The 26,249-nt window shown below is 43.4% G+C and overlaps 1 protein-coding gene across 1 annotated transcript in view; it reads left to right on the top strand.

Annotated features, from left to right (window-relative positions):
- The first annotated feature begins 22,091 nt into the window (after positions 1 to 22,091).
- The window catches only part of GDI2 (GDP dissociation inhibitor 2), a 43,840-nt gene continuing 39,682 nt past the window's right edge, over positions 22,092 to 26,249 (top strand). Inside the window, exon 1 of the mRNA XM_036460900.2 lies at positions 22,092 to 22,233. Within this exon, the coding sequence (XP_036316793.1) occupies positions 22,189 to 22,233 (45 nt within the window). The 5' untranslated portion in view covers positions 22,092 to 22,188. The remainder of the gene's footprint in view (positions 22,234 to 26,249) is intronic.

The following is a 26,249-nucleotide window of genomic DNA, read 5'->3' as shown; positions in this document are numbered from 1 at the left end:
GTTTCTATCTCTCTCTCTTCCTCTCTGTAAAAATCAATAAAATATATTTTAAAAAAAAGAATAGGAAAAAGAAAAGAGTAAAGATAAAAATTATGAGCAACAAATACATATCTATCAACAAGTAAATCTGAAAATCAAGTGAATTAAAAATTTGATGAATAGAATAAACTGGTGAATATAATAGAATTAGGAGTATAGAAAGGGATTGGACTGACAATTCTTGGGGGAAAGGAGTGTGTGGAGGTGCAGGAAGAGACTGGACAAAAATCATACATCTATGGATGAGGACAGTAGGGGGTGAGGGCATCCGGTGGAGGGGAACTGTAGCGGGGAGGGAGAAGAGGGACATCTGTAATAATCTGAACAATAAAGATTAAAAAATAAAACAAGAGAATTTCTAAACAACAACAACAAAAAAAATAAAAAGAGTTTATTCTTAAGAAAAAAAAGAATATACGTATGTTAAATGTTTATTAAAATAGTGATATATAAATGTCTAAAGACTGCAAACAACATAGAAATAAGAACACAAAAATGGGAAGTTCCCTATTCTCCCCTTTCCCAGGAACAATCAGAGTTAATGGCTTAGTGGACAGCTTCCAGATCTTTCTCTGTATGTTGCAATCAAATACAGGTTGAGAGAAGGGTACAATAAGAAAATATGGCTGTACTTAAGTACTTCCTTATTGAAATTACTTTCATTTTTCTTATATCTTGGACATCCTTCCATGCTAGTACTTTATATACCTACTTTATACTTTTTAACTGCCATGTAGGGTTCCACTCAATGGGTATAATTGCAAATGAATATAACCCCCAGAATTTTTTTTATTGATTTTTAGAGATAGAGAGACATTAATTTGTTGTTCCACTTATGATATTTATGCACTCATTTCATTTGTTGATTCTTATATATGCCCTGACCTGGAATTGAACCAATGGTCTCTTGGTGCATGGGACATCAACGGAGGCATATTGGCCAGGGCAAGTCAAATGCATTTAGTATACCCAACCTACTGAACTTCATAGCTTAGCCTGGCTAGTTTCTGCTAAAGATGTATTGCTTTCACATCGTCATAAAGTAAAAAGCTTATGACTTTAGCTCAGTTTGTTAGAGCTGCATCCTCATATGCTGAGGTTGAGGTTGCAGGTTCAATCCCCGGTCAGGGTACATACAAGAACAAACCAGTGGTCCTGGCAAATGTGGCTCAGTTGATTGAGCATTAACTTGTGCACCAAGAGGTCACCAGTTCCATTCCAGTCAGGGTACATGCCCAGGTTTTGGGCTTGATCCCCAATGGGGGCTATGCAAGAGGCAGCCAATTGATGTTTCTCTCTCTTCCTTTCCCTTCCTCTCTCTCTAAAACCAATAAAAACATATATATTTTAAAGAATCAACCAATGAATACATAAAAAGTGACACAAAAAATCAATATTTCATACTCTCTAAAAAAATCAATAATTTTTTAAAATTTAAATTTTTAAAAAATCTGCTGTTTAAGATAAGGGGACACTGAAGGAAGTGACCTCAATACATCTGTGCTCATTCGGTGTCATTTGTATGCTCTCCCCATGACTGCATGGTTTCCTCTAGGCACTCGGTTTCCTCCCACATCCCAAAGAAGTGCACTTGGCATTAATGTCCTGTCTAGTAAGTGAATTATCCCCTTGACATTATCCCCTGTCTAGTAAGTGAATCTAAACATCAAAATAGATTCACCTCTTTCCCCCCATCCCCCGTCCTCGTTCACAGGTATAAGACTTTTGTCCAATCTCTTCCCACCTCCCCACACACATGCACTAACCCCTGAGAATTATCAGTCCACACCCTTTCCATGCCCCTGATTCTATTCCATCCACCAGTTTATTCTGTTCATCAGATTTTTTTTATTCATTTGACTTTTAGGTTCACTTGTTGATAGATTTTAAAAAGTGGCCCTCTGATGGAAGGGCTATTTGTCCAGGATGGGTCCCACCTGGCCCTGAGCTTCCTGGAGGAGTCTGGCCACTCTTGATCCTTAAATGGAATCAGCAGCTTGGAAAATAAGAATCTTACTTGTTTATATTTATCAATAGGTTTCAAGAACCTATTGATGCCATTAGGTGAGGATTCACTGTATACTATTACTACCACAAAAATCTGTTGTTTTTACCCCATTGAGACATTATTGGATAATTTTTTCAATACCTGGTTTACTAGTAAGGACCAGTTTACTGAATATGACATTCCGGGTTTGAATCCTATTGCACCACTCACCAGCCGTTTACCTTGGCCAAATCCTAATCTCTCTGAGTCTGTTTTTTTTTTAACTGTATACCAGATTTAGTAATACCTACTTATGTGGTAATTACAAGGATTAAATGAGCCAGTGCCTGGCCAAATAGAACTTAAAAATAGTAGTTTTATTTTGTATCAGAAGACTTTGCAAGAATGGAACAATGGAAAACAAAATGGGAGGGATGGTACTAGTGAAGAAGAGAAGCCAGGAGTGATCAGGTGTGTATTAACAGAAAGATTTAGCTGGGCATCTGAATGAGGGCTTGACAATGAGGGAGGAAATGCAAGGAGTGGGGGGAGGGGTGGACAATGGCAGAACTGGACCTGCCATACCTCCTCCAGACCAAGTGCAGCAGTGAGACCTTCCGGGAAGGCATGCCATTTGGCTCTGTGATTCTCTCCTCAGTCATCAAGGGATTGCCTGGAAAGCTGCTGCTGCTGCTTCTTCTTCTTCTTCTTCTTCTTCTTCTTCTTCTTCTTCTTCTTCTGAGAGAGAGAGAGAGAGAGAGAGAGAGAGAGAGAGAGAGAGAGTGAGAGAGAGAGAGAGACTTGTTGTTCCACCGGGGATGGAACGCACAACCTTGGTGTAGTGGGACGATGCTCTAACTCACTGTACTACCCGGCCAGGACCCACAGGGAAAAGCTTCTGATTTGGCCTGAACACTTGGTCAACCTAAACTTGAGGCTCGGGGCAATCAGTGGCCCCTTGCCTCCCCGTTTCCCCACTCCCTGCAGCATGCAGTTTAGACCTGAGGGAAACATGAGGGCCCACTACCCCTCAGACATGAAACAGGGTGCTTGTGAAATGGAAAGAAATCATTGTAGGACCGGCAGTTCACCACAGAGAAAAACGTGTTTTCTAACTACTTCATCCATACAACAGCAGCTTTGTTCTGCCCACTAACTTGTGGCCTTCGGGGACGCTGTGCAGGCCCTCCGTGACTGGGCAGGGAACGCACAGTCCTTTGATAATAGCACTTTATCCCGGCCTCTAAATCCCAGTAACACACCCACGAAGAAGGGTCCAAGCAAATGCAGCCTGGACTCCGGGTCTGACCCTGAAATAAAAACCTACCCTCATGGAGAGAAGCACCAGCTTCCTTGGGCATTCAAAAGAAACAATAACTTTGGGACCCTGCATACATCTGCACTTACCTGTCATTCAGACAAAACATCAGCAGAGGCCCTTACCGGTTTGGCTCAGTGGATAGAGCATCGGCCTGTGGACAGAAAGGTCCCAGGTTGGATTCTGGTCAAGGGCATGTACCATGGTTGAGGGCACATTCCCAGTAGGAGGTGTGCAGGAGGCAGCTGATTGATGTTTCTCTCTCATGGATGTTTCTCTCTATCCCTCCCCCTTCCTCTCTGTAGACATCTGTTTAAAAAAAAAATCAATAAAATATATTAAAACAAAACAAAAAAACACCAGCAGAGAAAATGTGTTACCTCATAGAGGCCTGTCTATTTTCACACTTCATCACCCATCCTCTCTGGGAAAGAGAGAGAAAGAAGAAACATCGATTTGTTCCATTTATTCCACTAATTCATGCATTCAGTGGTTGATTCTCTTTTTAAAAATATGTTTTTATTGATTTCAGAGAGGAAGGGAGAAAGAGAGAGAGAGACAGAGAGAGAGACAGAGAGAGAGAGAGAGAGAGAGAGAGAGAGAGAGAGAGAGAGAGAGAGAGAGAGACATCAATGAGAGAGAATCACTGTTTGGCTGCTTCCTGCACACCCAACACTGGAGAGTAAGCCCACATCTTGGGCATGTGCCCTGACAGGGAGTCTAACCTTGACCTCCTGGTTCATAGGTCGATCCTCCACCACACAGGTTATGTTACTCTTACGTTCCATAACTACTAGTATATTGCTTGCAGGGATGCTATTGACACAGTAGTTGGCTGTGCCCCAGACAAATGGGATGCTGGTCTATTCCCATAAGCCTTTATCCCAATCTTCATTACAAGGAGGGCACTGCCATGTGCTCTCAACCAGAATCTCTTGTCCAAGGTTCCTGGTTTGGCTGATGATGTCTTGCTCTATACAACTTTTGTCATCACAGTTTGAGTTGTAATGACTGATTTCGGTCTGAGGAACCTGATGGTGAGCATTGAAGAGACAAGCTGCCAATTTGTGACATCAGGATGACTATTTCTGCACTTGATAAGGTGATAAGGAAACATGCAGACCCTTATCTGGTGGTTTTTATCATAGGGACATTGTATTAGCTTTTCAGGATTCAGGGAATCAATGTAAGTTTTTTTCATGTTGGAAATTAAATAGCTGAATCCAAGTGCTGAGTCAAGAGAATCTCTCCACACAGTCACCTCCACACCCTTGTTGATTCTTGTCTGTGCCTTGACCAGGGATCAAACCTGCAACCTTGGTGTTTCGGGACGATGCTCTAACCAACGGAGCTCCTCAGCCAGGGCTTCAGGTTACTGTTTTATCTACAATAGGTGTCTCCAAACTTTCTACCTTCAATGCTTTAATATAAAATATACTATAACCTAAAAAACGTATAGCTGAATAGTAGAATGCTCTACAACTGTTACAATGAGATCTATATGTGCAGAAACAAAACAATCGGTAAAGTATGTTGTTAAGTGTAAAAAGGAAGGAGCAGATCAATGTTGCCTATGCTGCCCTTGCTGTTACTGTGCATCTGTAAACAGGCGGATGTATGCTTGTGTGTGAATAGACCGTTTCTGGAAGGAGACATAAGAAACTTAACAGAGGGGATGGACGTCTGGGGAGAAGGAGCACATGCTGCTTTCCACTGTTTACACTTATAATTTTTAATTTTAAATCAAAAATTAATTTTAAAAATATAGAAAACATTGGCTTTTGGTGGGTAAAATCTGCAATGTAAACTTTCTAACACAGAGGAAATGTTAGGTTCTTAATGTCAAGAGTCTTCGGCAGACGACGTCTCTCCTTCAGAGTAGGCTAAGCCACAGAGTTGGTCAAGGTTAGCTTCGTGCTTCACATGAAGGAAGGGAGGGGTTTTGTGCACCACAGGATACCCAGACACTTCCCGCAAAGGGCCAAGTGACCTCAATGTGCAGATAAAGCTGTTTGAGCAAGATGCCAGTCTTCAGAGCAGCTTTCCTGGGAGGCACTGGATGAGCTGAATGAAGCAGCACTACACAGCCAGGCATGCCCCTCAAGTCACTTTTATCCTACACTAGGAGGGTTTCTTTAGGCACTTGGGTGGCAGGACCCCTGGAGAGCCCTGACAAAACCACCATTTGACAGCACTAAGTGGGCAGAGAGAGAGGCAGGGGAAGGAAGTTCATGGTACATTCCAGAGTATGAAAACACCTAATTATGCCACATTTCCAAACAGCACGCATGGGCAGATTCTACCTTCTCAGGTAATAATTTGGAAAAGTGTCAAAGGTGCCATGGGAGAAAAGGGCAAGAAAAATAGGGAAGAGAAAGTGTGGGGACCAGAGGATGTGCTTCCACAACCCAGGATAAACCTCACAGCTCACTGACCCAACTTGTAAACCTGTTATTTTTTGAAAGTGAAAATGCTGTATTTTATTTTGTTAAAATGAAATTCTCTCCCAAAGCATTTTAAAATACTTTATTTATTTATTTGTTTTTAAAAAAATACATTTTATTGACTTTCCACAGAAAGGAAGGGAGAAGGATAGAGAGCTAGAAACGTCAATGAGAGAGAAACATTGACCAGCCGCCTCCTGCACACCCCCCACCGGGATGTGCCTGCAACCAATGTACATGCCCTTGACTGGAATCGAACCTGGGACCTTTCAGTCTGCAGACCAATGCTCTATCCACTGGCCAAACCGGTTTCGGCTATTTATTTATTTGTTGTTAATCATCACCAGGGGATATTTTTCCATGGATTTTTAGGGAGAGTGGAAGAGAGAAGGAGAGACAAAGAGAAATACGGATATGACACATGGAATAGTTGCCTCCTGCACAAGCGCTGACCAGGACCTGGGCTAGGGAGGAGCCTGTAACCAAAGTATGTGCCCTTGACAGGAGACCGGACTCCAACCTGGGTCCCTTTGGTCCACAGGCTGAAATTCTATCCACTGAGCCAAGCCAGCTAGGGCTAAACCAGCAGTTTTAAAAAGTGCTTTGGGCCCTCTCTGGTTTGGCTCAGTGGATAGAGCGGCCTGCGGACCAAAGGGCCCGGATTAGTTGTAGGCTCCTCCCCAGCCCAGGCTCTGGTCAGGGCTTGTGCAGGAGGCAAGTAATCCATGTGTTTTTCTCACACTAATGTTTCTCTCTGTCTCTCCCTCTCTCTTCCATTCTCCACAAAAATCAATGGAAAAATATCCTCCGGTGAGGATTAACAACAACAACAAAAAAATCTAGTTTAGCTCTGGCTATGTAACTCAGTTGGTTAGAGAATCGTCCTGATATGTCAAGGTTGCAGGTTCAAACCCTGGTCAGGACACATATAAGAATCCACCGGCCGAAACTGGTTTGGCTCAGTGGATAGAGCATCAGCCTGAGGACCGAAAGGTCCCAGGTTCTATTCTGGTCAAGGGCATGTATGTAGGCCTGGGGCAGCTGATCTATGTTTCTCTCATCGATGTTTCTAACTCTCTTCCTCTCTGTAAAAAAATCAATAAAATATATTTTAAAAAAAGAATCCTCCAATGAGTGTATAAATAAGTGTAACAATGAATTGATGTTTCTCCCTTCCTCTCTTTCTAAAACCAATCAATAAATAAAAATAAAAATAAAAAAGAAACTTCTGGTCCTAGCCAGTTGGGCTCAGTGGTTAGAGCATTAGCCTGCAGACTGAAGGGTCACAGATTCAATTCTGGTCAAGGGCACATGTTTGGATTTTGGGTTCAATCGCCAGTAGGGGGCATGCCAATTAATGAGCAGTTTCAGATTCACAGCAGAATTGAGCAGGAGGTACAGAGATTTGCCAATGTGCTTCCCTGCCTCCTTGTTATCAACATCTGGCACCAGAATCCCATTTGTGTGGGTGTGGCACGTTTTTCCCTCTGTGCCCAGTGTGCCAGAATCAGGATATTTCTGCCTCAACCTGCCTACAGCCAACGGCCTGCCTTGATGGTGGAGGGGAGCCAGGCACCCAATGCTCCTGTTTCCACCAGCTCTGTTTCCATCCCCTCTCATGGGCTGACCTCCTGGATACCTTTTCTCTGCAACTCCTGGTCTTTCTGGGTCTTCTCGCTTGAATGAGTTTGCTTCTTAATGTCTTACCTCCATGTAAGCCCTTAGGTTTCCACTTTCTCTGGCCTGTTAGGTCAGTTAGATTTGACCATCTGCTTTCTTTCAAAATGTCATTACCTTCTTTTAACAGCTGGTCTTTTTCATTCTCTTTGAACACTTGAGCTTATATCCCTTTTAATCCTTTAATGCCATTTTAGCAGACTTTGGGGAAGGAATCAAGTTAAAGGCTTGTGCTTAATTGTGAAATGTCATTTCAAATTCAGTCTTTATTTATTTATTTTAAATATATTTTATTGACTTTTTACAGAGAGGAAGAGAGAGGGATAGAGAGTTAGAAACATCAATGAGAGAGAATCATTGATCAGCTGCCTCTTGCACATCCCCCACTGGGGAATGTGCCCGCAACCAAGGTACATGTCCTTGACCGGAATCGAACCCGGGACCTTTCAGTCCGCAGACTGAAGCTCTATCCACTGAGCCAAACCAGTTTCGGCCAGTCTTTTATTTTATTATTGTTTTCCTCCTCCCTCCTCAATCCCCCTCCCGCACACACCCACTCACACCCACTCTAATGAGTGCCATTACAGTTCAGCTTCCACTTGGTAAGTATATATTGAACATGATATCAAGATATGCATGTGTCTTTAAATTTTACAGTAATGGTATTGTACTAGAAATCTCATTCTGTTCCTCACTTTCTCAACACTGTTTTCAACTGCCTCCACTTGGCTACATTGTAGTTTAATCCTTCTGACTGCTGCATGAAGGTTACCTCCTCAACTCTTGGCTACCATATATTAGAAACCGATGAACATTTTAGTACATTTTATACACTAGAAACTTTCTTTTTCCCTATGTACCCAGGAAAAGAGGGCTGGGACAAAGATTCACACAGGTTAAATTGATTAAATATTACCAGATTTCTCTCCAGAACGGCTGTAGCAGTGAAAACTTCTCAGAGCCCTTGACATCTTGAATGTGACTCCATCATAGGAGTCTATGTCAGACAGCATTTCTCAAACTTATATAACCATGGAACTCTCTCTGTGAAAAACACCATGAGCCTTCAGTGTCTCCCAATACACTGGGGATACTAAGGAAGATTACACAGGACTAGGGGAGCAGCATGCTGTTTTGGGAAATGGGGCAATATTAGTAGCTTTAATCCAGCTTTTTTGTTTGTTTTTGTTATTAATCCTCAACCAAGGAGATATATATATATATTTTTTTGGTTAACCAAGGTCTTTTTAGTGAGAGTGGAAGAGAGAAGAGAAAGACAGAGAGAAACATCAATGTGAGAGAAGCACATTGATTGATTGTCTCCTGCATACACCCCAATCAGGGGGCCCTGGCCGGGAGGAACAAGCAACCAAGGTATGTACCCTTGACCAGAATGGTCCCCAGGTGGATGCTCTATCCATTGAGCCAAACCTGCTAGGGCAACCCAACTTATTTTTTAAATATATTTTTATTGATTTCAGAGAGGAAGGGAGGAGAGAGAGGAGAGTAACATCAATGATGAGAGAGAATCATTGGTTGGCTGCCTTCTGCACACCCAATATTGGGAATTGAGCCTGCAACCTAGGCATATGCCCTTGGCCGGAATCAAACCTAGGACCCTTCAGTCTGATGCTCTATCCATTGAGCCAAACTGGCTAGGGTCGGAATCAAACCTAAGACCCTCAGTCTGATGCTCTATCCATTGAACCAAACCAGCTAGGGCCCAACTTATTTTTAATCTAACAAAGTCATTCTTATATCCTTCACTGCATAGTAAATACTTACTTGCTGGTTAACCCAATAAGTTATTTTTCTGTTATCTGAGGAAAGTCAAGATGTTCTTCCTAATATTTTGTTTTATATATAATATATATTCTGGTAGGAATCAAGACTAACCTTGGAATTTTTTTCCTGGGCCATGAGCAACTGAGATTCAATGGTCAAAATTGTGACTCGTTCAGTAAACACAGGCATCTGCTCCCAAACTATTGGTAAGAGTGCCAAAATTAATATTCAGTTCTGACAGGCAGATAACCCTTACAGTGGTATAGAGAGGAGAATTGATTTTAAAACTTTAAAATTAGAAGTAGTAATTAGGTTTCAAAGGTAAAGTGGTTTTGAAAAAAAAAAAAATAGCCCAATCCAAAGTAGGCTTTACCATTGCAATCATTAAACAAATAAATCTGGAATTAAAATGTAATTTCAGTGTAGATAGAACCCAGTCTACTTAGCTCACTAAGCCCTAGCTAGCCCAGTGCTTGGCATAGAGGAGACCCAATAAATAATTGTTGAAGAAATAAATGAAAAAAAAAATCAGCCATTTTAATTTCAAAAGCCTGATAGTGGAAGATAGGATATAAAACTTTAAAGGTATATATTTATATAATAAATACAACTATGAAAAAGTGTTCCCCTAAACCACCTATAAATATAGGAGATAGAGTCAGACTAGAACACTATTCTTTTAGAGTTAAGGAAATGTAATGTACACCTACTGGAGTATCTGTCCATCCCTCTTTCATGGGAATTAACCACCCCTCTCACAGGTGTGGATTCCTGGATTTCTGCCACTTGACTCTTTGTCCTAGCTGTTGGATCAAGTTAATTGGATCAAGTTGGACATAGCACTGGAGATAGGCCAATCAGATTCTCTCTTCTGGAAATGTGATGTTGAATTATGAAAACCTGTATAGTCTAGACCAGTGGCTCTCACTGGAGGTGTTCTTTGCCCCCAGGAACACTGGCAACATCTAGAGACATTCTGATTGTCACACTGGGGCAGGGGAGAGGTTGGGTGTTATGGCATCTCACAGGTGAGGGCAGGGATGCTGCTAAGCATCCTACAATGCACAGGCCTGCCCTCACCACAGAGTGTGAGGCTGGGAAACCTTGCTGCAGTGTGAGCACCTGAAAAGACAAAATGTAACTCAGTTGACGGGCTGCCAGCCGTCTATCCTCCACACCCAAGGGAAACGGACAGACTCAGCCTGTACAGAGAGAAAATAACGAAGTGTACCGAGAGGAGCTGAGCTTAGATACAATTCCTGATTCCAGTTCCTCCCAGAGACCTGACTACATTTTTGCCCTTTTATCCTTCTAATATATTCTCCTTTTATTAAGATAGCCTGACATGGGTTTTTGTTACTTAAAACCAAAGTGAGTTAAATTAATACAAGAAACATTCAAGTAAATTATTTTACAGTGACTTAAGAGATATTAAGGCGCCGAAACTGGTTTGGCTCAGTGGATGGAGCATCAGCATATGTGCTGAAAGGTCTCAGGTTTGATCTGGTCAAGGGCATGTACCTTGGTTGCAGGCACATCCCCAGTGGGGGGTGTGCGGGAGACAGCTGATCAATGTTTCTCATCAATGTTTTTAACTCTCTATCCCTCTCCCTTCCTCTCTGTGAAAAATCAATAAAAAATATTTTTTTAAAAGAGATATTAAGGCTCATGCAGCTTTGAGATTGGTCATTCTTGGATTGAACAAATAAGTAAAATGAAATAATTCATTTGCATTACTTTTCCTTGTTGCTTCCCCACAACTTCTCTACAATTAGGTACTAGAATGAGTTAAAAACCTCCTGTAAGGCAAAGGAATGTAGGACATGCTGGCATTTTGCTAATGACTCTCCTGGGAATCAGGACACCTTGCTCACCTGCTCCACCACCACACTGAACCCCGCCCCACTCACCAACTCCTAGTCAGTATTTACCCAGCTCCACAGTGATTTCCATTTTGCATATTATTTTGTATGTCCGTGTATCTCATCAGTCTTGGTACTGATTTCATTTCTCTATATACAGGAATTCAATTGTGATCTAGGGCAAGCCACTGAAATGGTCTTCGATACTCAGTTTCATTATGAAAGTTACATTTTTCTTTATCTAAGTCTTAGGAATATTGTGAATTAGTTACTGTGAATTCATTTCTTTATCCAAACACAAATGGTTTCTTAATCATTTAGGAGTTCTTGGACCCCTTTGAGAATCTGATGGTGGATCTTCTCTCAAAAATGTGTATGTGTACTGTCTTTTGCATACAGATCTGAGGGTTCATAGACTGTTTAGAGCCACCATAACTACCTCCCAGCTTATGAACCCTGCATTAAATATTTAGTGTCTCCTATGTTCTAGATTAGGGGTGTCGAACTCAATCAGAGAAGGGGCCAAAATCTAAAATCCAGCCTAAATCGCGGGCCGAATGGTTTACTGAACAGTCATAAACTGTCATTGTGATGGAAACGCAGCGGAGTGCAGTGATGACAGCGCGGTGCGGGCCTCATTGCAAGGCCTGGCGGGACGGATTTGGCCCGCGGGCCTTGTGTTTGACACATGTGTTCTAGATGGTAAGAAAAAAAAGGTGGAAAAAGTAGAGTTCTACCCTTCAGAGGAACACAACTTGGCAAGACTACAGAGCAGCAAACATCCAATTAAAGCCCAAGTAATATACGTTCAGAGAAGGGTGATAGAGAGTACTGTGGTAACCCCGAACAGAACATAATCTGGGTTGGGAATTAAAGAAAGATTCCTGGAAGAAGTGATTCTGCTCTGAGAATTCGGACAAGCAGAAGAAAGCAAGGTCAAGTAGAAGGCTAGGTAAGACTACTGCAGACAGGGAGAAGGGTATGTAGAAGGGAAAGAGCCTGGTGAAAGGTTTAGAGCAGCATTGCTAATCGTCTGTCCATTGACTCTCAGCTCCATTCCTGCTGTATCTCAGGGGCCCGAGTCAACAAACCACACTGCCCAGATCCCTCTGCCAAGTGGTTTCTAGAGAGATTCTGCCAATGGAACGCCTTAGTGGAGGGCTGGAGGCAGGAGAGAGAGAAGCCATGTCCCACTGCTGCCTGCAGCGTCCCCAGTTGTGGCAGCAGTTGCATCCAGTGAGTGGGGTCTGCTGGGCCCAGCTGCAGTGGTGGCACTGACGACTTTGTTGAGCCTGGTGAATGTGCACATCTCATGTTTCTATATCCTTTATGGCAAATTTCTGGATCCCTTTAAGTGCCTGAAGATCACACTTCTTCAAATCTACTCCATGGGTGGGCTTGTGAATATTGATGGTGTATTCTCTGGTCACTACCTTGTTGGTGGCAGAACGGCCCTTCTCACCATCCTTCTATGTGGGAGCCATTAAATTGGAAAGCTGGAAACTCATGAAAGATTTTAAATACATGGTCAATTCAGTTACCTTTAATTTTCTTGTTTTCTCCCCCCGCCTTTTTTTTTTTTTTTTTTTTTTTTTTTTTTTTTTTTTTTTAGAGACAGAGAGAGAGAGAGAGAGAGAGAGAGAGAGAGAGAGAGAGAGAGAGAGAGAGAATGAAACATCAATGAAAAGAACTATCCATCAGCTGCCTCCTGCACGCCCCCTACCAGAGATCAAGCCCGAAACCTGGGCATGTGCCCTGACTGGGAATCGAATCAGCAACCCTTCAGTGTTTGGAATCTGCGCTCAACCAACTGAAGCACACTGGCCAGGACAGTCACTTTTGATTTTTATGAAGATTATTTAGGTCATAATACGGAGAACAGGTTTGAGACTACCAAGTTGAAGGTCAGGTGTCCAATCAGGAAGCTTTTGCAATCATCTAGGGGAGAACTTGATGTTGGTCTATACTAGGGTAGCAGCAGTGAGTTTGAAATGAAGGATTGGAAGGATTTTTATGAGGTGGGATGGCCAGAACAAAATGGCAGATTAAAGACAGCTACAGATTCACTGGCTCGATTTCCATTGATGGGTGGGATCTATAGCTCCTCCTTTCGTATTTAGGTGATTTCTGTAACTGCTTTGACAAACAGAAAATGGTAGAAAGGACATTGTGCTAGTTTCTTGGCACTAAGAGACCAGAAGCTTCCATTTCTTACTTCTTGGAACTTGTCCTCCTGGAACACAACCACCACATTTTGAGAAGTGAAGCCAAATGGAGAGGTCACACATACATAGCTGCTCTCGTTGGCAGACCCAGCTAAGCTCCCAGCCAACAGCCAGCATCAGCTGTCTGCTGTGTGAGTGTGCCATCTTAGATGTCTTATCCAGTCTACAGACAACCTACAGATGACCCCACCTCAGCCACTAACTACAACTGCATCATAGAGCCAAGCAATTCCTACCCACTTAAGTCCATTCAGTTTATAAAACCAAAAGAGGCTTTTGTTTTAAGCCTCAGGTGTTTTTTTTTTTTTTTTTTTTTTTAATTGATTTCAGAGAGGAGGAGAGAGGGAGATAGAAACATCAGTGATTAGCGAGAATAATTTGTGGGCTGCCTCCTGCATGCCCCACACTGGGGATCGAGCCCCCAACCCGGGCATGTTCCTTGACCGGAAATCGAACCGTGACCTCCTGGTTCATAGGTCGACGTTCAACCACTGAGCTGCCAGCTGGGCTATGTGTTTTTTTGAGCCAGTAAGTTTTGGGGTGGTTTGTTATACAGCTGGATTAGGCCCAGAGCGGAACCAGTAACTGCTGAAGTGGGAAAGGAGAGTAGATGAACAGTTTGTGGAGGTGGAATGGGTAAATGATCTATCAGAAACTAGGAAATATATATTTTTGGAATTTCATTAAATATTTTTTCTAGATGTCCTATGATGTTTTAGCTACAGCACTAGCTATCCAGGTTTTAGATTCATTCAGATCTTCTACACTAATTTTAACATCTTCTGCTATAAGAGCAGCTGCACTTCTCAAAAGTGTAAAGAGGAACTATAGTACCTATTTCATCACATTTTCCCCCTTGTTGATGGAGGGATCAATTTCCAGGTCTCTTTTTCATTCATCATGTATTTAGTCATTATCTGCCAGGTACTTGGCACTGTTCTGGGTGCTAGGGGCATTATATTGTCACAAGATAGGTAATATACCTGCCTTCATGGAGTTTACATTCTAACTGGCAGGCAGACAAAAACCAAGAAAAGAAAATGATTACCAACTGATAAAAAGCAATGGAACAAGTAAGCAGGTGCTGATAGAGCATAAAAGTTGAGAGGAACTTACTTTAGACCAAGTGTCAGGAAAGATTTTTAAGCTGAAACTTAAGGAAGTGGAAAAAACCAGTAGTGGGAAGAGGTGCAGAAGTGAGGGTTGGTAGCTATGGGAAACAGAGTGCAAAGCCCCTGAATAGTTAAAAGCTTGACCAGATTAAGGAACTGAAAGACTAGTATGTTTGGAGTGTAGTGAGCAAGAAGACTAGTAAGGTGAAGTTGGAGAGAAATGCAGAGGGTGGATTAAACAATGCCTTTTAGGCCAAATTAAAGGATTTGAGTTTTATTCTAAATGAAAAAGATAGGCAAAAGCATGAATATGATCAGATTCACATTTTAAGATAATGGTCAGAATACACAGGGGAAGACTGGTTGAGCAACTGTTGCAGTAGTTTGTATGACAGAGAAAGATGGCCTGGTCTAAGGTTCACTCTGATTTTCTTTTCTCTGGACTCAGCCTGTTGCTTTTTATTTCTAAAATATATTTTTATTGATTTCAGAGAGGAAGGAAGAGGGAGAGAGAGATGGAAACATCAATGATGAGAGAGAATCATTGTTCGGCTACCTCCTGCAAGCTCCCCACTGGGGATTGAGCTCACAACCTGGGAATGTGCCCTTGATTGGAAACGAACCTGGGACCTTTCAGTTCACAGGCTGATACTCTATCCACTGAGCTAAACCAGCTAGGGCTCAGCCTGTTGCTTTGTAAAGTGTAGGTGGAGGCTTAGTAAAAAAAGAATCACCAATTATTTCCAAGTATCCAAGAATAAATAAGATTCCCAGGGGACTCTTGCTTTGTATAAAGATTTGAATTATTTTCTTGTGTTCTCTCTCTCTCTACCTCTCTCTCTCTTTCTCTTTAATTGAATTTATTGGGGACCAATGGTTCACAAAACTATACAGATTTCAAAGGTATAACTCAATAAAACATCATCAGCACACTGCATTGTGCTCCCATCACCTCAGGCAAAATCTCTTTCTATTCTCATCCCTCCCCCTCTACCCCACTTGGTCCGCTTCCATCTACCCACCCCCCTTTCCCCCTTTCTAAAACCACATTGTTGTTTGTGTCTATGTGTGGTGTGTGTGTGTGTGTGTGTGTGTGTTTGCCTAATCGCTTATTTTAGCCAGCTGCCCCCCAAACCCCACCCCTCTGACAATTGTCAGTCTGTTTTATGTATCCATGCCGCTATTTCTATTTTGTTCTATTTGTGACTGTGTCTACTGGGCCTGGGTGTGCATGGGAGGGGCTAATATGTGTACAAGGGTTTGCTTCCTCCAATTTAGAGATGGGGACAGATCTTTGAAAGGTGTGAGGCTCCCTGAGGTCCACCTCCACCTGTCAGCTACTTTGCCTCGGAGGCTGCCTTCTCTCTCCCTCTCCCCTCCTCTCCTCTTCCCACTGCTGGCTTTCTCCAAAGCCTTCTGAAGAAAGACTGTAGAGTGGGCTCAGGCTCCCGTGACCTACAGACCCTTCCGCAGATCATGAGCTCGGGAGGTGGGGGCAACCAGAGTTAGGAGGACGGGACTAGTGGGCTCCCTACTTGGGGGCCACATGGTCAGGCACTCAGTGAGGGGAAAGTGGATCCTACTCTGGAGCCAAACCACGCAGTCTCTACCAGAATCTCCAACTCTAGCACCTCCGGGGAGAGCAATGTAGGTTCAAGTTGGGTGCAGCCAGCTGTCCCCTCTGCAGGAGCAAGCTCTGTAGGGCAAAGCTACCTGGGCTGCAGAGACAGATCAAAAGAGTCTTTTGTTGCCTGGCCAGTGTTGCTCAGTGGTTAAAGTGTAAGCCCATGCACTGAAGAATGTGGGTTTGATTCCCCATCAAGGGCACATACCTCAGTTGCAGGTTTGATCCCTGGTCTCTCTCACATTGACGTTTGTCTTTCCCTCTCTCTCTTTATCTCCCTCTCTCCCTCCTTCATTTCCTCCCACTCTCTAAAAATCGATGGGGAAAAACCCTTCAGGTGAGCATGAACAAAGAAACAAACAAAGTCTCCTTTTGGGGGTGGCGCCAGCTGAGCCTGCAGGAGGGGGCCAAGCACTTTGTCCCAGTCCCAGAAAATAACCTCTGAGAGAGACACACTCCAAATGTCCCAGCTCCAAGCAGCCATTCCTCTCCCCAGCCCCCTGTGGTGCTCAGCTCAGCAGGGCAGGGCCTGTGGGACTTGGAAGGGCAGATCCAATAATCTATAGGAGGGGGCAGACACTTCTTCCCCTTTACCGCCGGGATATGAGGGCTGAATTCCCAGGGGAGACAGGAGTGACTTCCTTGTGATACAGAAACACAACCCAGCACCTGCCCATCTGATTCCTGGACAAAAGCCTCCCTGGGCTGTCTCTGATGATAGTCAGCTCTGGGCGGCACTCTGATCCCCTTGAGTGACAGAACTCCTCAGGGTGGGGCCAGACGGAGTGGACGGCCAGGCCAAGTGATTTGACAGGTGCGTGTGTGGGTGCAGGCTGGGTGCTTGAGATGGGGAAGAATGGTTCTCTTTTTAAAGCTACACAGTTCGATCATTGAGTGTCTGCCAAGAACTTCTCCAGAAAAGGAGTGCCACCAAGGTCCCTGCTGATTGCAGCCAGCAGACCCCTTCCTCGGGGCGGGGCACTGTTAGGTAGAGTGGCATTGTGAGCAGTGGCAGGACCAGGCAGTGCATTCCCCAGGCTGGTGCTGTAACAATACCAATGCTGGACCCTGGGAAGTGTGTCTGGGTCTCTAGCAGACTCACTTCTCCCCCAGGCAGCCTGAATCCCCACTGATTCTCACCACCAGAGGCTATTCAGGCTCCTCTTCCCATCTCTGTTGCTCTAAGTTGGGGATCCATGCGTGAGGGTGCCACCTGCACGCCTGGGGGAGGGAGTTTTGCAGCTAAGATATCCCTCTTGCTTCTCAGCTGCCAGCTGTGGGTGCAGGAGCCACCCCTTTCTATGCCTCTCCCCTTCTCACCCGTCTCCACGTGGCTTCTTCTGTCAGTCTTTCGTTATTTCAGTTCAGCCAGCCTTCAGTTGGTTATTCAGGTTGGTTGCTCTATAACACATGTGTCAAACACAAGGCCCGCGGGCCAAATCCGTCCCGCCAGGCCTTGCAATGTGGCCCGCACCGCGTTGTCATCACTGCACTCCGCTGCGTTTCCATCACAATGACAGTTTATGACTGTTCAGTAAACCATTCGGCCCGCGATTTAGGCTGGATTTTAGATTTTGGCCCCTTCTCTGATTGAGTTCGACACCCCTAAGAATTTAACTTTAAATCTGGTGGTGGGAGCTGGTGAATGTGGCTTCTATCTACTCTGCAGCCATTTTGGAAACTGAAATATTTTCAACATTAATGGTGTTTTCCACTCCTCTCCACCAACCTCCTCCTTCCCCCACACTCAAGGTTTTCCTCTATCAGGAACTATCTGCTGTGGCTTTTGCTACATGAACTAATTAGTGCTTTGCAAGCCACACTTCACTCTAAACAGTATTTGTTGTCTGAGTTCCTTGGCAACTGGAATAGGGGGGGTAGAAGATGCAAGAGAAGACAAAAATTTGGAGGGGAAGGGGAACTCAATCTGTTGAAGATTAGTCCAGTTTAAAAAATTTTTTTTAATTTTGCTTTCTTCCTTCTGCAGAGCCATAAACATGTATTGCCAATAAAACTAAATTTCATTAGATTGAGACTTACTAGCTTTAAATTCACTTATTTCATCCAATGCCTTCAAGTTAGTAATTCCATCTGAATATGGATGAAATATCTTTCCCTTAAAACATGGTAACATAATTCAGCTGATATTCTTTTTTTAAGAAGTTGATTTCAGAGATAGAAACATCAATGATGAGTGAAAATAATTGATTGGCTGCCTCCTGCATGCCCCACACTGGGGTTCAAGCCTGTAACCGGGGCATGTGGCCCGAACCAGGAATCAAGCCATGAACTCCTTGTTTGTAGGCCAACGCTTAACCATTGAGCTGTGCCAGCAGGCTCAGCTGATATTCCTGAAAGCCTCAACTTGGTCCAGCAGATAGATCATGGAGGTGTACTAACTGCAGAGGCGTTCTCTTCATGGGATTCACATTAGGAGGGTATCCGGCTTCTCCCTGTTCTTCAGAAACGTCTTATCCAAAACACCTGCTGAGCTCGGAGGACAGCCTGGAGCCCCTTGGAAGTCTAGAGGAGAGCTGCTCTTCTCATGAAGGCAGGAGCATGACCATAGTGTACCCTGCGTCTAGCACAGTGAGTGACAATAAAACAAGTGTTTAATAAATGTTTGTTTACTGGATTAATAGAAGAGTTTGGGGAACAAAAGAAAATATGCCAACTACTTATTTAATCAAAGTGACTCATAAAAAATCTCTTACAAATTCACGTTCTGCCCCACTCAGCTTTTGGGGTAGAAAAGATAGGAAAGAGGAGGGCTGAAGTCTGGGCACTTGATGAGACTGAGGAAAGGGCAGATGGTAGGCGCCTTGCTGTAGACTTTAAAGAAGACGATTCCTCCCTTCAGTGGGACTTGCTAAAGGATGCAATGACTTTGGATCTGCAATGAAGCTGCAAGGTATTTTTACACTTTACTTTTTAGAGAGAGAAAGGGAAGGAGAGAAAGAAACATTGATTTGTTGTTCCACTTATTTATATATTCATTGGTTGATTCCTGTATGTGCCCTGACTGAGGATTGAACCCACAACTTTGGTATATTGGCTGATGCTCTAACCAACTGAGCTATCTGGCCAGAACATATTTTTAAACTTTAAATATCCAGTTCCAGATCACAGAAAGGACTTCTCATGTAACCTTGAGTAGGCCATTTATGTAAATTTCTATTACTTAAATTAGGGGTGTCGAACTCAATCAGAGAAGGGGCCAAGATCTAAAATCCAGCCTAAATCGCGGGCCGAATGGTTTACTGAACAGTCATAAACTGTCATTGTGATGGAAATGCAGCGGAGTGCAGTGATGACAGCGCGGTGCGGGCCACATTGCAAGGCCTGGAGGGACGGATTTGGCCCGCGGGCCTTGTGTTTGACACATGTGACTTAAATGAACCACCTCTGTGGAGGAAAGTGATGATGAAAGTTTATTAATTTTTGTTTGTAAAAACACTTTGAAACCTGTGGATGAAAGAATTTCTGCAGAGATACAAAGGGTGGGTAATATATTGGGTCAAATTTTACCCTTTTATGGTGGCAGAGAGGGAATAGACACACTTGAGGACATTTAGGGGGAATCTCTGGCACATTATATTTCAAGCAGCCTTGAAGAAAGCTCCCTACTTTCAAGTGTTTTGTATATCAAGTGTTTTGTATATCAAGTGTTTTAACCACATGTATAGGTTATTATTCTAGTAATTATTTTCTTTTTTGTTGCTGTTAATCCTCACTCAAGATAATTTTTCCATTGATTTTTAGAAAGAGGGGAGAGAAGGGAGCAGGGGGAGGAGAAACACTGATGTGAGAGAGACACATCCATTGGTTGCCTCCTGCACACACCTGCTACTCAGGCAGGTCCCTTAACTAGGAATCGAACCCAGGACCCTTTGGTGCACAGGCTCCACTGAGCCAGGGCATAGCAATTATTTTAACATTTCTCTCCTAAAGTCTCAGCTTTGTGTAAAGAGAATCCTTTGAGGGATTAGCCTTTGAGGTTTTCCTTCTACAACACTTTATTTATTTATTTATTTATTAATTTTTAAAAAAATATATATTTTATTGATTTTTTACAGAGAGGAAGGGAGAGAGATAGAGAGATAGAAATGTCGATGAGAGAGAAACATCGACCAGCTGCCTCTTGCACACCCCCTACCAGGGATGTGCCCGCAACCAATGTACATGCCCTTGACGGGAATCGAACCTGGGACCTTTCAGTCCGCAGACCGACGCTCTACCACTGAGCCAAACCGGTTTCGGCTCCTTCTACAACACTTTAATTTTTACCTTACATCAGTGATACTCAGTTCCTATCCAAAAGGGATCATTTCATCAATTCTAGACAGATGTTTACAAGTTACAATCAGTGATTAGAAAAAGCTCAGGAAGGAGAAAAGAGAATTTCAACAAAACCTTCTAGTCTCTGAGTTAATTATAGTCATTTATAAAAATGGTATTAGTAATTACTTAAGACACATGTGTCAAACACAAGGCCCGCGGGCCAAATCCGTCCCTCCAGGCCTTGCAATGTGGCCCGCACTTCGCTGTCATCACTGCACTCTGCTGCGTTTCCATCACAATAACAGTTTATGACTGTTCAGTAAACCATTCGGCCTGCGATTTAGGCTGGATTTTAGATTTTGGCCCCTTCTCTGATTGAGTTCGACACCCCTAACTTAAGAAATAATGCCAATAGAACATTTTTTTTTAGCATAATAATCTCTTTTAGCAAGGTAAATACAGACACAAAGATAAGACATTTAATGTAAAACTGTCAAGGCAAAAAAGCCAAGCTTAAAAAACAAAACAGGCAATCATCTTTTTCAGTATGCTACATCAATTATACACTGGTAGCTGTGTCCAAATGATCATATAACTTAAAAAAATGTTTTCCTTGACCCTGTAATTTGCTTAGTTTGGCAGGGAGGTGAACAATAAATTTTATTACTTGTTCTCAGGGATAGAAAGGACTTTTGCTTTACTGTGCCTGGCTCTTCCTGAAAGAGGACTGAACTCCTTAACCCTTTCAATGGATCCAGACAAATCCCAGAGAATGTGCCCTGACCAGGTATGGAACCCACAACCTTGGCTATAGAACACACCACCTGAGCTACCTAACCCGCTAGGGCCATGCTATGGTTCTTTTTCAAAAGGTTGTTTTCTTCTTCTAAATTTCCTAAGGCCGCACCAAGCAAGAATTAACATAGGCGGGAAAAAATATTAAAAAAGTGATTTCTGAACTTCTTAAAACACGTTTAGGTTCTTTCGCCTTAAAAAAGGAGGCAGGCTAAAAAACACACACACCAACCAAACAAGTTGCAAATGGCAATCGCATATGACAAGACCGGGCGCTGCCAAGGGAGAGATCCGGGCGGGCCTCCGCCGGCCCGGCCGCGGCGGGGGTCAGGCCACTTTGCGCAACCTCCCGGGGGCGGGCCCGACCCGCGCCGGCCGCCGCCTTCCGCGTCCGCACCAGCCCAGCCCCCGCCGCCTGGTTCCGGCCCACGTGGCCGGCGCAGGCTCAAAGTCCAATGGTGCCTCGGGGCGTCAGCTGCCACACGGCGGCGGGAGTAACGAACGGGTCGGCCGCTCTTCGACTGCAGGCACGCTTCCTCCCCAACCCTCCGGGGCCGCGCGTGACCAACTCCGCTCCCAATCACGGTTGCAGCTGACCCGGCGCGGTACCGGAACCCAAGATGGAGACGTCCCACCCTCATCCCGCGAGAACTCGGAAAGGGAAAATGTTGGGCGGGCGACGGAGAAGTGGCCAATGAGAGAGCGAGAAGGGTATGATGGGCGGCCCTCCGTGCTCCCTCCCCCCTTCCCCCTTTGTGCCCCGCCCGGCAGCGGAGGTCCGGATTGCCGTCCGCCTGCCCCGCCCCTTTCCGCCCTCCCTCCCCTCCCGGCCCTGCTCTTCTCTTCCCGTCTGAGGTGGCGGCTGTTCCCCTCCTCTGCAGCTCTGCGGTACCGCTCCTCCCGACTTCTCTTTCTCCTCGGCCCGAGGCCGGCCTCACCGCTGCCCCCGCGTCCGTCCTCAGGGTGGTCATAGAGCTCCTGGCCCCGAGCATCCGGCGCCTTCTCCTTTCTCCGGGCTTCTGTCCGCGCCTGCCCCGCCATGAATGAGGAGTACGACGTGATCGTGCTGGGCACCGGCCTGACGGTGAGTGCTGTGGGTTTTGGGCGGCGCCGGCGCCCCGAAGACGGGGAAGGGCGTGCGGGCCCGGCGCGGGGGGAAGGGACCTGGGGGCCGGCCCGCACGTCCCTTCTTCCGGGCCGCGTGAGTCGCGGCCTGCGCCGCAGGCTTTCCCTGCGGAGGACACTCCCGTCGCCTTTCCGGGTCTGTGTGTGCAGGGGAGGCGGGACGGGGCGTCGGGCTGGGGGCGGGAGGCGCGTTCCGCCGCCTGTGGGTCTGCGGCCGCTGAAGGCCAAGTAGCTCCAACTGTGGAAGGAAAGACCAGGAGATGCAAAAACTCACTCAAGTTCGTGATTTGGCGACATGGAAGTGGGTGGAAAATGAGTTTCACTCTGTTACAAGAAGAGACCCCAAAAAGCCGGGTTTGGGGACTCGCCTTTCCACCTTCCTGACGGGCTGATGGCCTCTCCCGAGTGGAGACGGAAAAGGCACCCACCCGTCGGCCTGGGGGAGGGTGGGAGCCGCTCGCAGTTTTATTTCCTACTTAGCCCTCAGCCGCCACCAGTCTTGAGCTGTCAACGCTGGGCACAAGGTTTTGTGACAAGTCCGGGGATAATTACCGTCTTGTAATTGTTAAGAGTTCCATTAAACTACATTTTTGGTGAACCTTCGTTTTCTTATCCTTCTTCCCCCTCTCTAAATGAAGAGCATTATCCATTATTTTTTTTAACCACCATGCAATCCCACTTACTAGTACTGAGCATCTGTGGAATTGGAAGTGAGTTTTCTCCAAACTTTTCGATCAATATGCTTTCTCACTTGACCTTTGCCATCTTTTCTTTTTGTGCGGTCTGTTCCATGCCTCCATTGTCTCTTCTTTATGAGAAATGACTGGTGGTGGATTGCTTAGAGGACAAGTTCTGTACTACTTTGCACTTTAGGAAGTTAGAAGATAAAGCAGTAACAACATAAGAGAATGCGAGAGTAATGTGAATGGCAGTTGTTCCAAATACCATGGTAAATTTATTTTTTCTGGGTGTCCGTCTGCTTAGAAACCTTTAATGGTATTCTGGAAATAATGCAGGCAGGTGAGTTGTATCTTGTACTTCTTTCTCTCCCATAAGAAAATGAAGATTCATCTTGTAAAAGAAATCCATTTGAAGAAAGGACCATTTTCATAATCAAACATTTTTTGACCCGGCCGGTGTGGCTTGGTTTCTGGTTCAATCCTCCCTCGGCAGCCAATTGATGTTTCTCTCTCACATGGATATTTCTTCTTCTCTGTTTTCCTTAAAATCAATAAACATATCCTTGGGTGAGGACTAAAAAAAAAAAAAAAAAAAAACTTTTTTAAATTTGAAAGTCTGACTTTGGGCTACATCATCTTAATAAGATGAACATTGATGTATATCATGTATATTCTAAAGAATCTGACCTCAAAGTTCCAAGTAATTTAATGTAACCCACCACTTCAAATTTGTTGAAATGTGTTCCCTCTCAGGATCAAATTAATATATATTTTTTTCAGGTAACACCCCAAATTAACTTTTAGATTTCTCTAGACAAGAAAAAACCTTTGAACTTTCATTTGGCTAATTTTTAGTAAGAGGTTGTTAGGAACCAGAATGGCATATATCTGGTCTGTCATTTTTCTGTTTGTAGTGATTTGTGGTGAGTGTTGAATACTTATTTCTGAATGCTTCATTATGTTTGACCTGCCCAGAAATATACTTGTGACTGGCTAGAAAATGGTACCAAATAGATATAAGCTTACTTACAAAGCTGTTTAGTCATTTTGAATGTGAGATATTAGGTTGAAATTCATTTTTGGTGGTGAGTTAGAAGACTGTTAAATTGCCTAAATGAATAGGCCTACCTACTGCAGGTTTTTAAAGTGCCTGTTTAGGATTTTGAATTAAGCTTAGTAGTTTGTGATGATGGATCTTGCCCATTGGCAGCATGTTGTAAGATCCAATTAGTTCCACTGTTTTTCCACGGTTATTGCTGGTCTTCAGATTTGCTCTTGATAAAGGTCACTTGAACGGGAACAAATGTGTGCAGATTTGTCATCATGCCTGTTTCTACATGCCTAATTCAGAACCATTACTTTGTATCAAAGATGCAGTCTTACTGCACAACAACCAAGTTAAGATAATGCATTTTAGATATTCATTTAGATTGTGATGAGTGGTAGATGCGTATTTAACTATAAATCAGACCTTTTTTTTTTTTGGTAATTTAATGTACTAATCCCTATAAACCTTTCTAGATTGTTTTATGAGATGTTCTTTGAGAATTATATAAATTCAGAGCAATCACATTATTACCATTATTGATGGAAGCAGTGGTAATGGGATGATTTTGGAAAGTCTTTTACCTTTATTTTTACTGATACAAGGACTTTGGTTACTTAATGTTAAATTAAGAGACCACCAAAGTGAAAAACTCTCAAATTAAAATTAACTTTGAGTATTTGGAGTGAACATGCCATTTACTTTTCTTAAGTTTGGTTTATAAATATTTAGTGCCTGAGATTTAAGAACCTAAAAACAAACACTCTCAGTTATGAGTACCAAATATTACATGATGCCAGCGTATGAAGTATTTTTAGCGCATTTAATTTGATACTTTTAAAATAAAGTGTAAAAAAGTGTTGGAGTTTTTCTGTGTTGTCCAGTGTTGTCATTGTTTTGTGTTGGTTGTTAGAAAATAAGGTCATATTAATTCACAAATACTGATAGTAACTAATAAAGAAGGTATAAAAGTATTTGGTATGAATTAGAGCAAAATTTTCATCCTCTGTCTAGGATAATTGGAATATTTTGTATAGTAATTGAATTTTTTAAGGAATTGAGAGGGTTATTATACCTTTAAAGAGCAACAACTTTTAGATAAAAGCCTTTCCAAATGATATCACAACTTCTTTAACAAACTGAGGGACATAATTTACTTGGTAACTAAGATTTCCCATCATGAGGATTAATTGTTGTGTTATGCTAGAACATAATAAAGCCACTGAGACCTAGTGAGGACCTTGGCCCTTCTTACTCCGTAGTCTGAGACTGCTTGGCTTTGTGAATTCTTCAGTCTACTTTTCATATTCCTCTTTGGTCACTTTTGCTGTTGGGCTGGAGACTTTTCTTTTATTTCAGTTTGTATAGACAGTCTCTGGCTACCTAATTTGCTACTTCTGATTGACTTTGGGCTTGGCAATAAATACATGAATCTTCTTCTTTTTTTTTTAAAAATATATTTATTGATTTTTTTACAAAGAGGAAGGGAGAGAGATAGAGAGCTAGAAACGTCTATGAGAAAGAAACATTGACCAGCTGCCTCCCGCACACCCCCTACCGGGGATGTGCCCACAACCAATGTACATGGCCTTGACCGGAATCGAACCTGGGACCTTTCAGTCCGCAGACCGATGCTCTACCGCTGAGCCAAACCGGCTTCGGCCATGAATCTTCTTAAAAGTAGTAAATAAAATAAGGGTAACTAGCACCCCAGACTCTGACAGGAGGAAGATTTTCATATACATTTTACTAATTTTCTTTCATCTCTGACACTTTTAATATAGAGAAAGGGCAAATAGCAATATTAAAATATATTCTCTAATTAATTCTCTCGTAATGTGTATAATCCGGCTACTAGATATGTATAACAGATTATTGTAAAAATTATGTTACCATTTTTTTTTTACAGAGAGGAAGGGAGAGGGATAGAAAATTAGAAACATCGATTCAGTTGCCTCCTTACACTTTCCACTGGGGATGTGTCCTCAACCAAGGTAAATGCCCTTGATTGGAATTGAATCTGGGACCTTTAAGTCCGCAGGCCGACGCTATATCCACTGAGTCAAACTGGTTAGGGCAAGTTATGAAATTTTTATTAATTTTTTATATACTGTTATGTGCCCTTGACCGGCTAGGCTGCAAAAATATTGTGGGCCACATGCATCCCGTGGGCAGTGAGTTTGACATGCTTGGTGTAAGGTATATGATTAACCACCAAACTATACTCTGAAACCAGTATACAAAGTAAAA

The sequence above is a fragment of the Pipistrellus kuhlii genome, unplaced genomic scaffold, assembly GCF_014108245.1.
Source record: "Pipistrellus kuhlii isolate mPipKuh1 unplaced genomic scaffold, mPipKuh1.p scaffold_m20_p_1, whole genome shotgun sequence".
In the NCBI taxonomy this organism is placed as follows: domain Eukaryota; kingdom Metazoa; phylum Chordata; class Mammalia; order Chiroptera; family Vespertilionidae; genus Pipistrellus; species Pipistrellus kuhlii.
Note: the sequence above shows the minus strand (reverse complement) of the source record. Positions and strands in the feature narration are given on the sequence as shown.